Genomic DNA, 19,659 nt, shown 5'->3' with positions numbered 1-19,659 from the left:
CTCCTCAGTCCTACTGAATTATATCACATGCTTTTGGGCAGGACCTAGTGGAAGTTGAAGCAACAACTAGGAAGGGGCCAGGTCCATCAGAGACTGCCAATATGGCACCAGTAGTAAATAGCAGGAGTCATTTCCTGGTCTTCACCCATAGCATAGACATCATGATCCTTGTATTGTACACAATTACAAGGACACACTCCCTTCACAGGTTTTCAACCAAGACCAGAAGATATTTGAGCAAAGATAAGCTTAAATTTGTGATCACACCACTAGATTACTTTAAAAACCAAGACTTAACCTCAGCTAGGTTAGGCCTTAGACAATCATGTAGTCATTGAAGACACAAATACCTTAGAAAACATTTTATTTATTTTACAAAGAGTCAGAGAGAGTAGGATTGCTCCAACGGTAAAAGCAGCGATGAATGCAAGCCCAGACAGCAGGACCCAACTCTAAGTAGACCACGAGTTCTCTGCTCCTAGAGAAAAGAGAATTATTAATAGACCAAGCAGAAATTTTGCTGCCTCTGGTGTTGATCCCTGGCATTACACTTACCAACATGGCCAGAGGCAACTCCCTTGTCTTGTGCTACAATCTGGATAGGACCTGCAGACAACACCTCAGATAACAGAGCAACAGCTTTTTCACCTGCAAAAGGAGCATACAATTATAGGGCACAGTTATGGTAACAGCCCAAATATAAACAGATGTGCTCACCCATAACTTGCTCCCTCTGGTGGCAGGTTTGGCAGCAGCTCTCCAATGGTAGTGCAGAGTCACAGAGCAAGACTTTACAGTGTATGAAGAGCTGGAGAAGGGGAGAAGGTTAGTACTTCCTAATGTCAGTCTCACTGTCCACCTGTATTATAGGTTTCCTCTTACCTGACCGTTCAGGGCTTCTGTAAGCTTCACCTGGAACCTAGGAGATGAGCCTGGCAAGGTCTTTACTTCAGTGGGAAAGGCATCTACTGCGATGACATGTCTTAAGACAAGCAAGTAATCCCATTAGATTAACAGACTGCAGTGGGCTGGATACAAATTTGTAAAAATTGGCACATTTGCCACCAAAATTAAAAGGCCAAGTGAGGTTTTGGTGGCAATAGGTATAGTGTTCTCATAAGATTTACTTCAATGGCAAAGTGTTCTTATAAAAGTTACAGACTTGCTATAGCTCATCAGTCATCAGTGCACCACTTTAGGTATACATTTACTACACAGGAATTGTCAGTGTACTTTGTGATGTTAATCTGTTTCCATAAACTCCCAGAAGTAACCAAGCTTCCTATAACAATGTCCATACATGACCCCGGCTTTAGAACAGTTTGGCACATGTACCAGATGACCACGAATAAGGCTACCCTCCAGGTTGATGGATATGACCTCATCTTTCCTGTCCACCTACCCATCCACAAGCAGGTCCCACCGGGTGATCCCATCCATGCTATGGTCAATGGTAGCCCAGCAGTCCTTTATTATAGAATGATACCCTGGATCCTGCACGTCTGCCTGGAAGTGTAGGCCATCTGCTGGCTGGACGGACACTGGATAGTCTCCAGGCTGATAAAATGAGGTGAATGTGTTGTCTAGAAGGGGATTGTAGATAGGTTAGATCATCAAACCATGGAGTAAAGAGAAATCATCTATTTATATAGCGCCACTAATTCCGCAGCGCTGTACAGAGAACTCACCCACATCAATCCCTGCCCCATTGGAGCTTACAGTCTAAATTCCCCAACAGAGACTAGGGTCAATTTTGGATAGCAGCCAATTATACCAGTATGTTTTTGGAGTGTGGAAGGAAACCTGAGCACCTGGAGGAAACCCACACTAACATACAAAATACACACAGATAAGGCCAAGGTCAGGAATCAAACTCATGACCCCAGTGCTGTGAGGCAGAAGTGCCAACAACTACACCACTGTGCAATATATTCAGTCTTTGTGCCATCTTTTTGCACAGATCAATATTAGTTATTTCCTTTAACACTCAAATTTCAATGCATGTGCACAAGTCCTCTTCAATCTTAACATGAAAATGGCTTAAAAATTCTATTTTCACATATACATTTTATGATTACACATGTCCTACCACAAGATGGCACATCTACCAACTATAAAGCTGGAAGATATTCCTGAGGCAGCCACAAGATGGCGCTCTTACATTGCACACAAGTATAAGCCATTGAAATGCTTATAGGTGAGCAATCCCCCAGAATATTTGTGCTATTGCTTTGAAGTATTACCATCTGGTGATGGACAACTAGACAAGATTGAGAGTTTAGTGCATATGCAATATGTTAGTTAAATACACTTCCGGACAGGGTCATGAAGACTGGTCAGCATTTAATAAAGTGATGTCTATCACTGCACATATCTGTACAAGCCAAAGTCTGATGTCAATGGCAGGTTTGTTAGGAAAACTTTATATAGATTTGTCGTACTGCTTATATACACACACGATAAATGAACAGATCCACACTAGTTATCTGACCAGGGAGACACTTATGGCCAGTTGAATCGTACCTTTAGCTACTTTCAGCTCTGCACGAGTAGTCCTGGCTCTTCTCCGCAATACTGGAAGAAAAAATAAAGTTATATTCCACTTTTTAATGACTGCCAAATGGCTGAATGGTGGATAACGGGAAATATTTGCCAGTACCTCTGAATTGACCTCTTACTTCACCGTCCGATAAGCCATAATGTGCAGGAGCGGTCTTATACCGAAGACCAAGCCACTGTGTGTCCCGGATTGGGTATCTACAGCGCACGGTCAACCTGGAACATGGGAAGAAGCGTTCAGGAATTGGAGCAGTGCTGGGCAGGACGGAGGGGGGAGAGCAAATGGGGAGTCACCTGTATGTGGAATCCCGAGAAATGAGCGGATGGCCTGGCAATAGCACTTGACGATCGAATGTCACTTCATTCTCATAGACCAAGTAGTCACTGTCAAACTGGAGATGGAAGCAAGGGTGTTAGATATTGCAGGAATCCAATAACCACCCCCCCCCCCCTTCCCCCCGATACCCATGTACATAATATACCATGCAACTCTTATGGTGGCAATCTAGACATTACATATGACTACAAGGACAACTGCTTCAGTCACATTTGATCTCATCATTGCAATATAGGGAGAAACTTACACAAAACTGGTATTCAGCCAACAAAGTTGTATGTGTGTCTACAATGGTTTGTAAGCCACAGTGACCTAGAGATTTGCAGGTTTCTACCCATAATTCCTAGTGCATTAAATCTCAGTTGTAGAAACATTTGCAAGCTCCCATCTATGGTTCAGTACAAATAGTCTTGCAAAGGCTTTTTATAGTATTCAGCCAAATGCTAGAGTTCACCTGGCGGGTGGTCCCACATTCGTAGGCTGCAAAGTTGAAGAGGGCTCTGGTCTCCGTAGCCTCCTGGGGGCCACAAGTGGGATCCTTCAGGTGAGTTTTGCGTGCATCAAATCTAGGTTTAGTAACTGAACTGTGGACAATGGCCATCATGGATCCGTTGGAGAGGCAGACTGCAGGATGGAAAGGACATTAGTTAGAAGTGGTGTCAAACTTCTGGTGGGTTGACACGTGTTGCCCATCAAGAATTACACACCTGGAGATACTGGAGGAAACGTGCAGTTGACCGAGAAGGAGCTCTTTACTTCGAGAGTCACGTTGTCTCTTAAAATGAAGTCCAAACGCACACGAAACCAGTCAAGGGTGGCAACCTGGAAAGAGAAAGCACTTTGTCTATAAAACGCATCAATATCAATGTTTCAGTCTTTATGGCAGATTAAAGTGGGTAAACCATATATTACAATCACTCATTGCTGCTCTAGACAGACCCAAACTCTACACTAGCTATGGGGTACAGAAATGAGGTCCCTTTTGTTTAGAGGGTGATGACCCTGTGTCCTAAACATGTCTAGTAGGTAAAGATCACAAGTTAACAGCACCATGATGTAGCCCCATTCCTCATTTTACAGACCTCTCAGTCAGGTTACCTCATAGACCAGACCAACAGCACTGCGGGGCACTTCCAGGTAGAACGTTGTGGCGGACTTCTTGACGGTGAAGTTCTGAGACGTAATTAGAGCGTCGGTCAGAGGAAGGTTCCGGATATAAGGAATCCAGTAGATATCTAGGTTACCACGCTCCATGCTAATGATCAGAGTGTTCGTGCCGCAGTCACCGTTGTAAGAGGGTGGTACTAACGGGAGACAACGGAAAGGGTCAATGGATCGTTAGCTTGTACGTTGTTACATACACCAAGACAAAGGGAGCCCAACTTACCGACATCTTCCAGCACACAATCCACCCTATCTGTGTAGGAGAATCTCTTGTTTTTTGGCGTAATGGCCAGGATGTAAGTCACATAGAGAGTGTACCTTCTCTTGAAGCCACCAAGATACTGGAGGAAACAAAACAGTGTTCAGATTAGTTGCATCGGTGCAGAAAGGAGCCAAGTTGTATAAACATAAATCCAAGAAGCATTTAATGTTATGTCCTGCAAATTAATCTTGAATATAAAAGCAGCACACTGAATATATATATTTTACTGGCCATTATATAGGCGCTTGTTAGCCTTACATTGGAGGGGAGGGGGGGGGGGGGGGAGCACACGCAACAAAATCAGTCTCCCATTGTCCCATAGACTGCAGGCTTGTTTAAAGGAGTGTCAACCCACTGTGTCTTGGATTAGGCTACTGAAGTCCAACAGCAGATCTACAGATTGTGATTTTTTTATAACAGTTATTGTAGGATGGGGCTTGCTCAGCATCTGGGTCAGTTGAGGCAAAAGCACATGGGGTGGAGCATTACCAATTCAGGATATATAATCAGTAGAGTCCCACCAGCTCCCAATACTGCCGTGCTCTTACCTCCTGTTCCACAACAGGGTCAGAGAAGGGCACGGTGAGGTAGAACACGTTGGTATGGTTGGGATTCATCACACCGGTAGAGGTCATCCCTCTGGGTTCCAGCTCCTTGAGCGCCAGCGGCACTTTGCGGATAATAAAAGACTTCAGGTCCACGTCCAAGTAGAAATTTCCCAGAGACACGTTGAAGTAACGGTTTTCCTTCATGGTGTCTAAATAAAAGAGTGACACAAGGCCATCAATAGTCCTATATTGTGGTCAACATAATCCCCATCTCCTGCCACACCCTGGATTTCTGGTGTACGACCCTCTCCACTTCCCTGGCTTCTCCCCAAAACCTCCCAGTCCATACTTCTCCTGCACTATAGAGTTAGTACTCACGGTCCAGAAATATCGGGGGTTGTACTATCATCGGTGCAGTAATCGCTCTGTAAGCCGTGTGGGTGGTGGAGTCATCCTCATGGATTCCCAGCCATTCTCGCTGTAGCAGAAGGTGTATGCTGTACATAGTCACGTAGGAGTTGTTCACAATATCACTCTAAAAGAAAAACAAAAAAAACATTTCGATATGTTGGGACCAGAACGTGGTATAAGCCAGAATACTGATACACCAAATTAGACAAGCCACACTGCAAGACTTTCAGGACCACGGGTTGAGCACTCACCTCCACATGACCTCCAGGAGCACCATAAGGCACAGTCAGTTCCACTGTGGTTGAGTCGTTGCGGAAGATGTACTTGTTCTTCTCAATTTCAGTTGAGTTTAAGAGCCTTGCATTGATCCCCATGGCAAACTGGCTGTTCCTGATTTCCTCACTGATCAGAGGGGTTATGACCACTGGGGACAACCAGGAGAGGGCAGACCCCGTAAACACCGGAGGATCTGACGGGAAGAAACAAGGATGTCTTGGAACCATGATACTGCATACAACAATCCCATGATTTGCTGAGATCCATTTATGATGAATAAATGTAATGTAAGCTAGAACACTCACCATTGGGACAGGCAATGGTAGTGTCCACAATGACACGGAGCAGAGTTTGCCTGTACAACATGTTACTTGAAATCAAATCGAGGTGGAACTTTCCAAGCTGTAAAGGGTCACAAAATTGTTAAAAATTATCCCAGTCTATAAAGAGCCAACTTCACTGGAGTTGGTTCAAAGCACTCTTCAGACAGTCATCTAAATGTTATGTACCCTTCTCATCACCTCTAAGCAGACAGTTACTCTTGCTCATGAACTTAAGTGGGAAGCAGATTTGGGCAGGCCATCTGGTAGTTTAGAGAAAGGATCTCCAAAACCTCCATTTCCTCCCTTGTGAAGGAAAGTGGTTATAGAATATATTCCCGATGGTATTTGGTCCCAGCTAGGCTGAAAACGATATGGAACTCTGACCTGTGTTGGAGGGGCTATGGGGAGGGGGGCCCTTCCTCATCTGGTGGCCTTGTCCAAAAAGTGCTCTGTTTTGGCCTTGTTCATCAGCGATATTACTCAGGTTCAGATATCTAGATGTCCCTGGTCCTTTCTTCTGGGTTCTCCATTGGATGTTCTTGACAAGCACTGAGAAAGCATCATCTGTACAAAGGCAGCCAAGAACAGGAAAACCCAGACCCCACTACAGACAATTTTAAATTAAATTTGTTTCCTGCCATCAATGGTAAACATTTTGGCATATTTGAACAATAAATCTCACAAATTCTCCCAAATCAGGTCCACTTGGTTTATTTATAATAGCCCATCTGTTTCCAGTATTTTCCATACTCATTCCCGGGATGTCTTGACCCTCTCCTTGTAAGCTCACTGGCCGTTTGATCTGACCATTTGTTAAGACAGATTTTGGTCCACCCCCATAAATAGCCCACTGACTGCCGGGAGTCCCATTGCTAGGTCTCAGTAACTCTTCCTGCCGCCCCCCACCCCTCTAACATTTAAGATCACTCCTACACATCTTAATGATATTTGTTTGTTTTTGCTGAAAGTTGGCCAGCTAACTATGTGTAACCTGTTGGCTTCCTTAGCTCATATGTACAACATCTTTGGCTGGTATATTGTTTTTGATAGATTTGTACAATATCTACTGTGGTGTTGTAGGCTCTTATTTCACTTGTGTTTTTTGGGTAACGGAAACTATATAATGGTCAAAAAAAATAAATCCCAGTCCTTTAGCATCTAGTCTGTACGTGTTGCTGAGCTCCTCCACCCTTTCCAACTCCACCACCGATTGTCCCATCTGGTCCATCTCACCTCCATTATCTGAGACTCCGAGGTATTGTACGGTGCTCTGAACACCACCCTGGTCACAGTGGCGTTGACTCCATAGCCTCGGTTAATCGCTTCCTTTGCAGTTATTGGAGCTTGGGAGCTGTTCAAGAACCAGATCTGCCAGCTCTGGGAAATGCCCTCCTAAATTTAGGGGGGGAAAGATAACAGAGACCATTCAACATGTAGTGTGTCACATTTTTCTCTAAATGTTCTAAAACTCCCCAACTTAAGATATCAGATTTGAGGTAGAGTTGTGGACCAGCTCGACCAGTCTCCTGCTATAATTGATATTTGCATTAGGGAAACACACGGTTGTATAGATAAAACAATGAACTGCAACAAAGTTAGAGACCACAAGTTCAGGCAGTGGGACAACCATGAACTCTGAGCCAGGGCCACCAGGAAATGCAGAAGTTCCAGCACAAGTCACTTAGCAGATTAGAGACTTTCTATTCGCAGTGTGGCAACGTGAACTGCTCCAGATTTAGAAAGTCTCTGCTAAAAAGTCTGCGCCAAGTGGCTGAGTGGTTGCATATGCAGTCTAAGGGGGACACAGTAGTGCCCATGGTGTCCTGCCACTACAGATGCCTGAATATATAGTACAGTTATGGCAATGAGTGAAACCTATGGTTGGTGGACAGGATTGGGAGTACCTTTGTCATCTACTAGAACACAGTGTATCCTGTCAAATATATTCGTTCTTTGTAATTCCCCACATGGTTTAGTCTTGCAGCCTCCCAAGTCACAGCCCTTAACACCACTTACCATAGGCCCAGTAAGATGAAGATTCTTCAGTATATCCAATGGGGTAATCTTTGTGACGGACACCTAGGGACGACAGCGGTGGTGGTTAGATTCACCTTCTTATATAGTATTGGCTAGTGTTACATCCAGAATAAGCCATGGGAGAGGGTCCCTGTGTCTAGGGGCACACAATGTCCACCCCCTTCCCACATATGTACACCAAACCCCCACAATTTCCAAAAATGCACCAAGATTAAGATGTTCTACAGAGCCAGGCTCGTGAAAATGATACGTTCAATATAGGCCATAACTATACAGCTCTCCCACGGAGGTAATTGTATTAACTATTACCACTATTCCGACATTCTTCAGTCCTACAAAAAAAAAACAAAAAAAAAACAAAACACCCCAAAACACTGAAGTGCCGATGCGCTGTCCATTCCGGAATCACTGCCTGTCAGACTGCCGGTGCCATCGGACATCTAAATCTTCACATTTCAGGCAAGTCTGTTTTTATTGTTTTCTGCAATCGTGTTTTTGTAGGACAGAAGAAAGTCGGATTTATCATTGACGGAAATCCGTACCCAACCTCTCTCCCCATCCAGAGTATTGAAATATTTCAAACTCCAGCATATGGAAGCAAAGGATTGAAGGATTTAGCAAGAGGAAGCTGAATTTACACACGGACATTAAACATGCAGCATATTAAAAAGCTGCCTTTGCACTTGGATTTCACCAAATCATGCACTTGGGTCTCAAAAACCCAAAGGCCAAGTATAGTATTAATGGCACTATAATGGAAACTACCGAGGAGGAAAGGGATCTGGGAGTCACTATATCAAGTGACTTACTGGCAGGTAAGCAATGCAACAAAGCAGTGAGGAAGGAGAGTCAGATGCTTAGTTGCATCGGGAGAGGAATCAGTAGCAGAAAAAAGTAAAAATACCACTATAGGTCATTGGTACGGCCTCATCTAGAATACGGTGTTCAGTTCTGGAGGCCATATCTCCAGAAAGATATAAATACACTAGAGACTGTACAAAGAAGGGCAACTAAAATGGTGCATGGACTACAGCACAAAACTTACCTGGAAAGACTAAAAGATCTTAATATGTATAGTTTGAAGCAGAGAAGGGAAAGGGGGGACATGATAAAACTTTTGATATATTTGAAAGTTTCTAACAAGGTGCAGGTGGGAAACATTCTTAAAAGTAAAATTAGTATTAGAACACAAGGACATGTACTGACACCAGAAGGAAGTTCAGAGGAAATACTACTTCACAGAAAGGGTAGTGGATAAGTGGAATTGTTTCCCGTCAGAGGTGGTAGAGAATACAGTAGATCAGTTTTAAACATGCTTGAGATAGACACAAGGATATGTTTACAAAGAAATAAGGATTAAATAGGGTTTGAGGTTACAATATGGTTACACTAGATGGGCCAAATGGTGCTCATCTCCTGTCATATTCTATGCTTCTTCTAAGACATTCAACAATTAGCAAGAAGACTGTTCCAAAATCACCTCCATGTAGTTCTCCTCACAGATGATCTCCCTCACATCCCAGGGGATACTAGGGGTGCAGGACATGGACAATGGATATCCAGTGGTCTTCCCGTCTCTGGTAACCTTGAACTGTACCGTGATGTCGAACTTCCTGTCATTCTGCAGAGACCAACCAGAAAACAGCCAGAAGTGAAACAGGGAGGTCACCAGGACATAGATAACAGCTGGCCGAGCAAGGAGGATACGTACCGTGTTTTTAACAAAGCAGCCGAGGAAAGAGATCCTGATTTCTACATTCCCGTACACGTCGTTGGCGATGGTGTAGCCACACTGCGCCGCCCTCTCTTTCTGCATGACGTCTGGGCTGCCATTCAGGCCTGTGAGAGTTCAAGCCATCAAGACAGACAGAACTCCCCCACCAAATACTAGGACTTGTAAGAGGTCTACTCACCAGACGCCTCTAGCTGCCATGGACTTGATCCAAAGAACGTTTGGTTCACCCAGATCCAGTACACTCGTTCCAGACATTCTGTCTTCAACACATCTGCACAAGACAAGACCCCAGTAGAATCCATTGACCTCTGTCTATGTGTACACAATACTACAACGATGGCTGAACTTCCTTTGCCTGGCTATGACCATTACCAAACAATACGCCATCAAAGGATGCAGTGTGTTCTTCAAGAGAATCATGACCATCGCTTGTCCCTCTACAGATTAGCCACAGCCTAGTAACCCAAGCTCGAGTGAGGGGGGCGTGAGTTGTTGCCTCCGACATGAAACTGATGGTTACAGGACAACATCCCAGAAACAAAGGACTTAATTTTTCCCCCTTGTGCTCTGTTTGAAACAGTTATATGGGTACAATCATAATGAAGTGTTCCAGCTGGAAACATTTGGCTTCTGCTCTCAAGCTGGTTCCTGAAGGAAAGTAATCCCATTGCCAAGAGCCAGCCACGAAGCTCTTCAGTGGTCATGTGACAAACTAAGGAATACAGAACCCCACATATGAACCCTCACTAGTTCTCTTCTCCAGGTGAGTGGAGCTTCTACTGATCACCAAATCCCAAACTGAAATAATACAAAGTATGATGTAACACATTGTACTGTATTACATTATCCTCGTTCTGCACATCTGAATTAAGTTGAGAATGTTTCATTACACTGCTGATGCTCCTCCCACATCAGGACAGCACCCCATCAGGTCAAAAAGCTGAAATTTCAGGCAGCTTACTATAGAGTTACTGGCCCTGTTTATTCTAAGCCACAATGGGCATGTCTAAGCCTCATCTCAGATAGAAGAATGACCTAACTGGACATGGATGTTACAATACACAAGCTGCAATCCCAAACACCAAATAGATTTCTCTGCATTGTACACCTTTCTAGACATGAATATCATGTGCACACATGTACACAATCATCAGTCAGTTTTCAGCCAATAGCAAGTAGGGAGCGACTCACCTTTGGGGAAAGAATCCGCTTGTACAAGGTACGGAAGAGCCGCACAGAGAATTAAAGCTCTGAAATGAAAGGAGAGCCTTATTCTACACACAGGATATAATTACTAGCAAGTGTATTTACCCCATCACCATACCCTCCTACTATAAGGTAACAGTAATTGCACCCAGTATCTAGTACAGGAGAGGTTGTACTGTGCAGTTTGTCTTCTATACAAAGAAGAGACATGGAGCATTACATTGTTTACTCATGAGAACAGATATTCAGAATTACACACAACATACAGAAGTTATACTGGGCAGTTGTCCCTACTTACAGAGCATTATAGTTAAAAAAAAAAAAAAAAAAAAAGGGGGACAGCTGAAAAGAATCCAAATAAAGGAACAAAAACTTGAAACTGGATCTTTGTCTACCAAGGTATTACATTTCAAATAATTTGGAAGACATGACCAGATAAACAGTCTCCCAATTAAGCAACTTTGGGTTATATTGCTGCCCAACCAGCCACATTAAGAAACTAAGTGACATTGTTTGAAAGGCTATAGGCTAAGCCCAAGACAGCCATTGTAAGAGAAGGGAGGGGTATACTGGGACTTGTAGTTCCACAACAGCTGAAAAACCCACAGACTAACCTGTGGTGGATACAAAGCATAATGAAATATAGAACATAGAATAAATAAGATACAATAAATAACACAGGAGTAACATGCAGCCAGTAAACCCCAGCAGAACAGAAAGACAATAATTACCCATAGAGGAGTGGACGGCACATTTTATCGGTGCCCATTCAGGCAGCAGAGACTCCAATCACCTCAAACTATCATTAAAACTCAGACAGCAGAAATACTCTTCCCTCTGCTGGGCCAGTCTATATAGCAGAGTCTATCATTACACCTGAGGCCAATTATTTACTGATCACGGGCAATTCCTGGGGATGATCATTATAACAACTCCCCCTCCTCTCTCTCCACCCGGCAGAGTATAACCATCCACTCAAGTGTTAGAAAATAAATGAAAGCGAATGTGTTATGTTGCTATGGGCAATACCACCCTTTTGCTGATCTCTGTGCGCATGCCCGAGGTTTTCGGTCGACGCATGTGCAAAATAATTCAAAGCAAACTGGAAACCACATCGCAGAGGACTGCAAGTGAAGAGCCCATTGTAAACCAAGTGTAAGACTTCACAGGAACAGACGTTCTTCGGAACGACTGTTCCTGTGTTGATTTTTTAATAAATATGAGAAATAGTTCAATCCTCATCTATGCGATTAGGATGCGGAGAAATTTCATCAATGGATTTCCATCCACTATCTGGATTTTGACATTGCAGAGATTTCCCTGGTCCTGGGGAAGTTGAATGAGCCTTGAAAACTGCACTAATCTCCCCTCTGTTTGCAGAACAGATGATTTCTACAGAAGATATACAGATTATTTTTACTTCATTTTTCTATTAATAGAGTGAGGATGTGAGGGTAGCCAGAAAAGGTAATTTTAATGACCAATGTTCATGAGGGTCTTAGTGAACTGATCAGCTGAATTCTCATGAATATTGTCCCTGCTCACAAAACGGCTGCTTCCACTGTGTCCTGACAAAATAGGAAAATTCTGTGTCTTCTGTACAGTCTAACAAACCGCAGAACCACCCGCACTAGGCTCTATGTACTGCCCAACGGTATAGGTTTCCAACCCAAAATATGTTGGTGTTTTTTATTGTTAGCAATTGTATTTTACCATCATTTGAATGTCAAAGTCTTATTACTAGCGCCACCTTTTTCTATTGTCCCAGTGTTCATAAATGGTGATTTATGGGCAGCGCGGTGGCACAGTGGTTAGCATTGCTGGCGTCATGAGTTTGATTATGACCAGGGCATAGTTTGTATGTTCTTCCCGTGTTTGCGTGGGTTTCCGTGTGACGGGTTCCTCCTACAGTCCAAAAAACATACTGGTAGGTTAATTGGCTGCTGATAAACTTGACCCTAGCGTGTGTGATAGAATAAGAATTAGATTGTAAGCTCCAGTGGTGCAGAGACTGATGTGAAAGGTTATAACATTCTCTGTAGTATGTAGGCGCAAAAGATGATAAATATCAACCATTAATGTAGCGGAACCGACCTGCTGCCAAACGTCGGTGGAAATAGTTTTGAACAGCAAATTTGAATTATAGGATACTGGAGATTTTTTCTTATCTAAAAACATTATATCTAAAAAGATAGAAGCAGAAAGATACCTAACCTAATGTGACATGGTAATTACTATGGAGTAACACCATAGTAACATTCCTTTATTCTTATATATTATATAACAGACAATTGTCCTCAGCCAATACTGCACCCAATCACTGGACAGTACATATGTCCATACATCCCTGTGTAATCTGTGCTGACATTATTATTATCTATTATTTACTGTATTTCTATCCATTTACATCATCCACATAAATATATTTTCTGGATCAGCTCAACTGTGGGGGAAAATAATCCAACCTGGAACGAAAAGGGTTAAATCTTCTCCGTGCCCTTAACAAAGATGGCCGCTGGCGCTAAGTTGCGCATGCGCCGTGCCCTCACTAAAGACGGCCGGCTCTCGGCTTCTCTTACGTCACTGCAGGACAATCCCAGTCACCGTCTGGGTTGTCCAGAGATAGAACAGTGCATGCCGGGAGTTGTAGTCTGCATGTGGGGTTATAGGCCCGGCGCTTGCTGGGAGTTGTAGTCCCTCCTGCAGCCTCGCAGGGTCACCCCACGTCCATGGCCTCCAGTGCTGCACAGCGCCCGCTGTTTGGGGGCGCCTTCTCCGCAGATCTACCCCCCTCCTTCCAGGATGTCAGGTGGGAGCTTGGTCCTGGCAGCTGCCCAGGCCCTGTATATCAGGAGGGTGCTGGGATTAGATGGTCAGCTCTTCAGGTCACAGTGATATAGCGCAGATTTCTGATAGTGTTTACAGTCTTGTATCTTCTGCTAGGATTAGATTGTCAGCTCTTGAGGTCACAGTAATTTATCTGCAATTTATGCCACTGTTATAGTCATCTTTCTTGTGCTAGGATTAGATTGTTAGCTCCTTAGGTCACAGTGAAATAACTCAGGTTCCTGACACTGTTGTAGTCATCCTTCTTGTGCTAGGATTAGATTGTTAGCTCTTGAGGTCACAGTCATTTACCTGAGATTTATGCCACTGTTATAGTCATCTTTCTTGTGCTAGGATTAGATTGTTAGCTCCTGAGGTCACAGTGAAATAACTCAGGTTCCTGACACTGTTGTAGTCATCCTTCTTGTGCTAAGATTAGATTGTCAGCTCTTGAGGTCACAGTGAAATAACTCAGGTTCCTGACACCGCTGTAGTCATCTTACTTGTGCTAGGATTAGATTGTTAGCTCTTGAGGTCACAGTCATTTACCTGAGATTTGTGCCACTGTTATAGTCATCTTTCTTGTGCTAGGATTAGATTGTTAGCTCCTGAGGTCACAGTGAAATAACTCAGGTTCCTGACACTGTTGTAGTCATCCTTCTTGTGCTAGGATTAGATTGTTAGCTCTTGAGGTCACAGTCATTTACCTGAGATTTGTGCCACTGTTATAGTCATCTTTCTTGTGCTAAGATTACGTTGTTAGCTCGAGGTCACAGTGATATATTGCAGGTTTCTTGTGCTGAGATTAGATTGTCAGCTCTTGAGGTCACAGTAAAATAACTCAGGTTTCTGAATAAGATGGTTCATTTAGATCACCCGATTTTACACTGCTGTACATTAATTTTCTATGTATTTTGATACCTCTATCTCATGGGGACAAAGTGACAGTAGGGGCAGGCTGAGTGGTTTTTACACTGCATTTAACTGCACCCACACACTCAATTGTACCACTCTCCATTATTCTATATCTACCACCTACTCACCTTTGTGTCTCCCCTGTCTATGTACAGTGACCTGCGGCAGATTCCCGACAACCAGGAGGTATTCATCCACAGGAACACTGACCAGAGCATCATCGTGGAGATCCTGGAGTATCAGGGGGGGATGTCGGACCCCGAGGCTGCCCGGTGAGAGAGGATTGATGGGGAGAGGAGAGGAGAGAGGAGGGGGGTGGACACGTAGTATGGAGGAGTCTGACTGTCTCCCCCTATCTCTGACATAGGTACCACTTTGAAGACGTAGCTGCCAGTAATGATGCCCAGGGGAGGGCAGAGATCGTCAGTGTGGAACCCCTCCCGCTGGCGCAGCTCTCTCTCACCGGCTGCAGTAGTGCGTGGGCACTTACCGGCCACCAACTAGTAGCCAAGTTCAATGAACAGGTAAGTGCTACTTCATCTAGTTATTATTGGGCACATTTTTGCACAAACCTCTAAATTTGGATGGAGACAATTCCTTTGCAAGATAGAGCTGCAGTTACCATCTCTCACTTCTCTCCGAGGTACCAACCAGAGTGCTGCTGTATGTAATCTGCAAATCAGTAAAGCGGAATTAAATATTTATACTGTTATGTGTTTGATTTTCAGTCATATAATGACAACATTTATAATGTTCCCAGTGGTTTTATAGAAAATATTATTATGCATTAGCAATTGTGTGGTGTAGTAGTGTCTGTACTGGGCTGTGTGTGTGTATACATGTCATGGTGTAGTAGTGTTTGTACTGGGCTATGTGTGTATACATGTCATGGTGTAGTAGTGTCTGTACTGGGCTGTGTGTGTATACATGTCATGGTGTAGTAGTGTCTGTACTGGGCTGTGTGTGTGTGTGTATATATGTCATGGTGTAGTAGTGTCTGTACTGGTCTGTGTGTGTATACATGTCATGGTGTAGTAGTGTCTGTACTGGGGTGTGTGTGTGTGTGTGTGTGTGTGTATATATGTCATGGTGTAGTAGTGTATGTATGTGTGTGTGTGTGTATATGTCATGGTGTAGTAGTGTCTGTACTGGGCTATGTGTGTATACATGTCATGGTGTAGTAGTGTCTGTACTGGGCTGTGTGTGTGTGTGTGTATATATGTCATGGTGTAGTAGTATATGTGTGTGTGTGTATATGTCATGGTGTAGTAGTGTCTGTACTGGGCTGTGTGTGTGTGTGTGTATACATGTCATGGTGTAGTAGTGTCTGTACTGGGCTGTGTGTGTATACATGTCATGGTGTAGTAGTGTCTGTACTGGGCTGTGTGTGTGTGTGTATATGTCATGGTGTAGTAGTGTCTGTACTGGGCTGTGTGTGTGTATACATGTCATGGTGTAGTAGTGTCTGTACTGGGCTGTGTGTGTGTATATATGGCATGGTGTAGTAGTGTCTGTACTGGGCTGTGTGCGTATACATGTCATGGTGTAGTAGTGTCTGTACTGGGCTGTGTGTGTGTATATATGGCATGGTGTAGTAGTGTCTGTACTAGGCTGTGTGTGTATATATGGCATGGTGTAGTAGTTTCTGTACTGGGCTGTGTGTGTATATATGGCATGGTGTAGTAGTGTCTGTACTGGGCTATGTGTGTATATATGGCATGGTATAGTAGTGTGTGTATACATGAGATTGACATTCATTTGCTGTTTTTTCCCTTAGGCTCAAAATACAGTCACTATATTCATGGCTTTACTGCGCATGCCTCAGCATTCCACAGACCTTCTGGTGACCTTCAATGATCCTGTTGCTATTGAGTAAGTAACCAATACAGAAGGAAGCTATGAGTCTGTCCCTCCCCTTGTAGGGTGACACAGTGACACAGACAGAAGGGAGCTATGAGTCTGTCCCTCCCCTTGTAGGGTGACACAGTGACACAGACAGAAGGGAGCTATGAGTCTGTCCCTCCCCCTGCAGGGTGACACAGACAGAAGGGAGCTATGAGTCTGTCCCTCCCCTTGTAGGGTGACACAGTGACACAGACAGAAGGGAGCTATAAGTCTGCCCCCGCATAGGGCGACACAGACAGAAGGGAGCTATGAGTCTGTCCCTCCCCTATTAGGGTGACACAGACAGAAGGGAGCTATGAGTCTGTCCCTCCCCTTGTAGGGTGACACAGACAGAAGGGAGCTATGATTCTGTCCCTCCCCTTGTAGGGTGACACAGACAGAAGGGAGCTATGAGTCTGTCCCTCCCCTTGTAGGGTGACACAGACAGAAGGGAGCTATAAGTCTGCCCCCGCATAGGGCGACACAGACAGAAGGGAGCTACGAGTCTGTCCCTCCCCTATTAGGGTGACACAGACAGAAGGGAGCTGTGAGTCTGTCCCTCCCCCTGCAGGGTGACACAGACAGAAGGGAGTTATGAGTCTGTCCCTCCCCCTGCAGGGTGACACAGACAGAAGGGAGCTGTGAGGTACCTTCATAGTCTCCTTTACGCTCATTGAACAGAGGATAAATGGACTATCACATTGAGGTTATTGGTCTCCATAGAGAGAGATTGGTGCAGTGATTCTTACCACAGCATGGACGGGTGAGAGTAGAGGGTGTTCTGTTTCCTCTGCCGGTTCTCCACCATCCCCTCTGGTAAGTCAGTAACGTGCCCCCATAGAGATCTGTATGTGAGTGTCTGTCCGTCCTCTGTTCACCTGTGAATAGTTATAACGGACGGAGGAATGATAATGTGACGCCCTGTGCACAGACCATCATAGATGATGACCCTCCTCGTCTCTCTCTTGTCGCCCAGTCCGGCCAGCAGTAGTGCCGCCGGTGAGACGCCGGAGAACCCTTCTCCGTGGACACAGGAAGACTTCACCCGGCTCCTGTGCAGCTTCCAGCTCCATGACCCTGGAGTCTTCGGCTGAGTCAGTGAGTCTTACTCCGTCAACCAAGTTTAGATGATTGAAGCCGATGGACTCTCTGGAGATCCTCTGGTCCTCGGCCATCTGAGTCGCTGGACCCACAAAGCTTCTGTTCTCCTGGCAGCACTGCCTGGAGGCTTCTCAAGGAAGAAAGGAGGGCGGACGTCCCCTCATAATACAACATCCTGCACCGTAAGATAGGTTGTCCATGCCGAGTGATAAGGCGGAGCCGGGAGGATCCAGGCGACACAAAACTATTGAAGGACTTAATCATATAACTGTCTGATCGGTCTACTAAAGTCATAAAAATAAAATAAATATTTTACAGTAATTTGTTGTTACTCTACTTGTTAGAGGTTCTCATTTTCCTCTGCTCCCTGTCTCCCCCTCGCTGTCAGTTTTACATGGCAGCTGCCACTCCGGTATTACACTTACAGGATGCCTACAGAACAGATATCAGCAGCATAGCCCACACCTCCTCCTTGTAGCACCTATCACATATCAGTCCCGTCATGTATGATACAGCCGGCAGCATAGGTGCTACAAGGAGGTGGTGCGGGCTATCAAATATCAGTCCCGTCATGTATTATACAGCCGGCAGCATAGCCCACACCTCCTCCTTGTAGCACCTATCACATATCAGTCCCGTCATGTATGATACAGCCGGCAGCATAGCCCACAGCTCCTCCTTGTAGCGCCTATCACATATCAGTCCAATCATGTATTATACAGCCGGCAGCATAGCCCACAGCTCCTCCTTATAGCGCCTATCACATATCATAAACGTCACATATACAGCCGGCAGCATAGCCCACACATGTCGCATGACGGGTATTTAAATAAAAAAAAACCTATGTGGGAGTGCTGCTTTAATATTTACTGATCCGGAACGTTGAAATGTAAATAAATGACTTTATAACCAAGTTTGAAAAACATAACATGACCTGATTGTACAATGTGGAAATAGGGCTACTGGACCTGGAATCTATGAGGACCCCATCTATACCCTCTCAACATCCATCAAAGTGGCCCCCGGGGATATTAACTACAAGCTGTTTATCCACTTGTATCTGGTAGGGAGGGACCCTCATAATCCTATGGTCCAGTTTTTAGATGCTGTTTTTTTATGCTATTTTACTCCTTTTTATGTTATGTATGTGTAATAAAAACTTTGTAGTCAAACGGTATCACACTAGATCCGTTTCTTTTTCTTTTTACATTTAAATATGCAAAATCCTGATTATCCTTATGGAGGACCTTAAAGAAATTTGAACCCAGGCCTATTACCTCTTTCCATCTTGTAAGTGTTATCACATAAGAAGTTGGGTCAAGATATTATATGACATCACATTATATGGAATATTTTTAATTATTCAAGGCACGTGTATATCTTGTATTTGGTGAGTGGATTCACATAAGAAGAAATCCTTGGATTGAAGTTAATCTCACATTCACTACACAACACCACCTGTTGTTACTATATTACACTATGTTGTGTTTTTGTATTTTTTAAGCCCTGCCACCACATAACGCAGGAAAGATCTGAACAAAGTGACCCACGCATCTACTACCAATTTTTTTTAATTCACTTATATATGTTGTTAAGAAGATAAGATTGGTTTATGTATATGTACATCTTTGTGGGGCATATCTATGTGACTACAGCCAACAGCGCTGAAACATCCCTATATTGATTTTACTTTTTATCCAATGTTGGGAACATTGTGTGATTCCTATAGGTGTGTTTAGCAGCAGTGGATTATTAGCGCAATCTACCCCTTTTTACATATATTATTCTACAATGTGGATGTGCTGAGATGCAGCTGGAAATTAGTTTAAAATGTCTACATCAGCATACTTGCTGTAAGTCAGCGGATTCCGCTGTCATTGTGGCTCACCCAACGCGTTTCGACACTGACCTGTCAGACTACAGTGAATACTTTCCTAGCTTCACCACCGTTGCTATGTTTTTACTTTCATTTGCATTATTACATACAAGAACATCCAGAAGAATTAGAAGTGAAGAATCCTCTAGTTTTCCTCCATAGATGTAGTCAGTGTTGATGTTTTATGTTTATTTTCTGT

At 44.0% G+C, this 19,659-nt stretch overlaps 2 protein-coding genes across 3 annotated transcripts in view; one reads left to right on the top strand and one right to left on the bottom strand.

The window, feature by feature from the left end:
- Positions 1–17,905, top strand: part of RANGRF (RAN guanine nucleotide release factor) — a 105,828-nt gene extending 87,923 nt beyond the window's left edge. For both annotated transcript variants that reach the window (XM_075206421.1, XM_075206420.1), the window contains 4 exons: positions 14,755–14,871; positions 14,967–15,123; positions 16,377–16,471; positions 17,460–17,905. In XM_075206421.1, the coding sequence (XP_075062522.1) occupies positions 14,849–14,871; positions 14,967–15,123; positions 16,377–16,471; positions 17,460–17,577 (393 nt within the window). In that variant the 5' untranslated portion in view covers positions 14,755–14,848 and the 3' untranslated portion in view covers positions 17,578–17,905. The remainder of the gene's footprint in view (positions 1–14,754; positions 14,872–14,966; positions 15,124–16,376; positions 16,472–17,459) is intronic.
- LOC142150523 (uncharacterized) lies at positions 352–14,820 on the bottom strand. The gene is made up of 24 exons (XM_075205718.1): positions 14,806–14,820; positions 14,728–14,744; positions 10,844–10,902; positions 9,831–9,923; positions 9,629–9,756; positions 9,398–9,538; positions 7,897–7,959; positions 7,114–7,272; positions 5,863–5,959; positions 5,533–5,750; positions 5,249–5,405; positions 4,871–5,079; positions 4,284–4,401; positions 3,995–4,200; positions 3,604–3,718; positions 3,351–3,520; positions 2,854–2,951; positions 2,660–2,775; positions 2,524–2,574; positions 1,403–1,583; positions 883–982; positions 718–808; positions 556–648; positions 352–478 (listed from the first exon to the last, which is right to left on the bottom strand). The coding sequence occupies exons 1-24, from the start codon at positions 14,818–14,820 to the stop codon at positions 453–455; spliced, it is 2,721 nt and encodes a 906-aa protein (XP_075061819.1). The 3' UTR covers positions 352–452.
- Positions 17,906–19,659: the final 1,754 nt, after the last annotated feature.

The sequence above is a fragment of the Mixophyes fleayi genome, chromosome 4 (genome assembly GCF_038048845.1).
Source record: "Mixophyes fleayi isolate aMixFle1 chromosome 4, aMixFle1.hap1, whole genome shotgun sequence".
NCBI lineage: Eukaryota > Metazoa > Chordata > Amphibia > Anura > Limnodynastidae > Mixophyes > Mixophyes fleayi.
The sequence above is the reverse complement of the archived record's forward strand: the minus strand, read 5'-3'. Positions and strand labels throughout refer to the sequence as shown.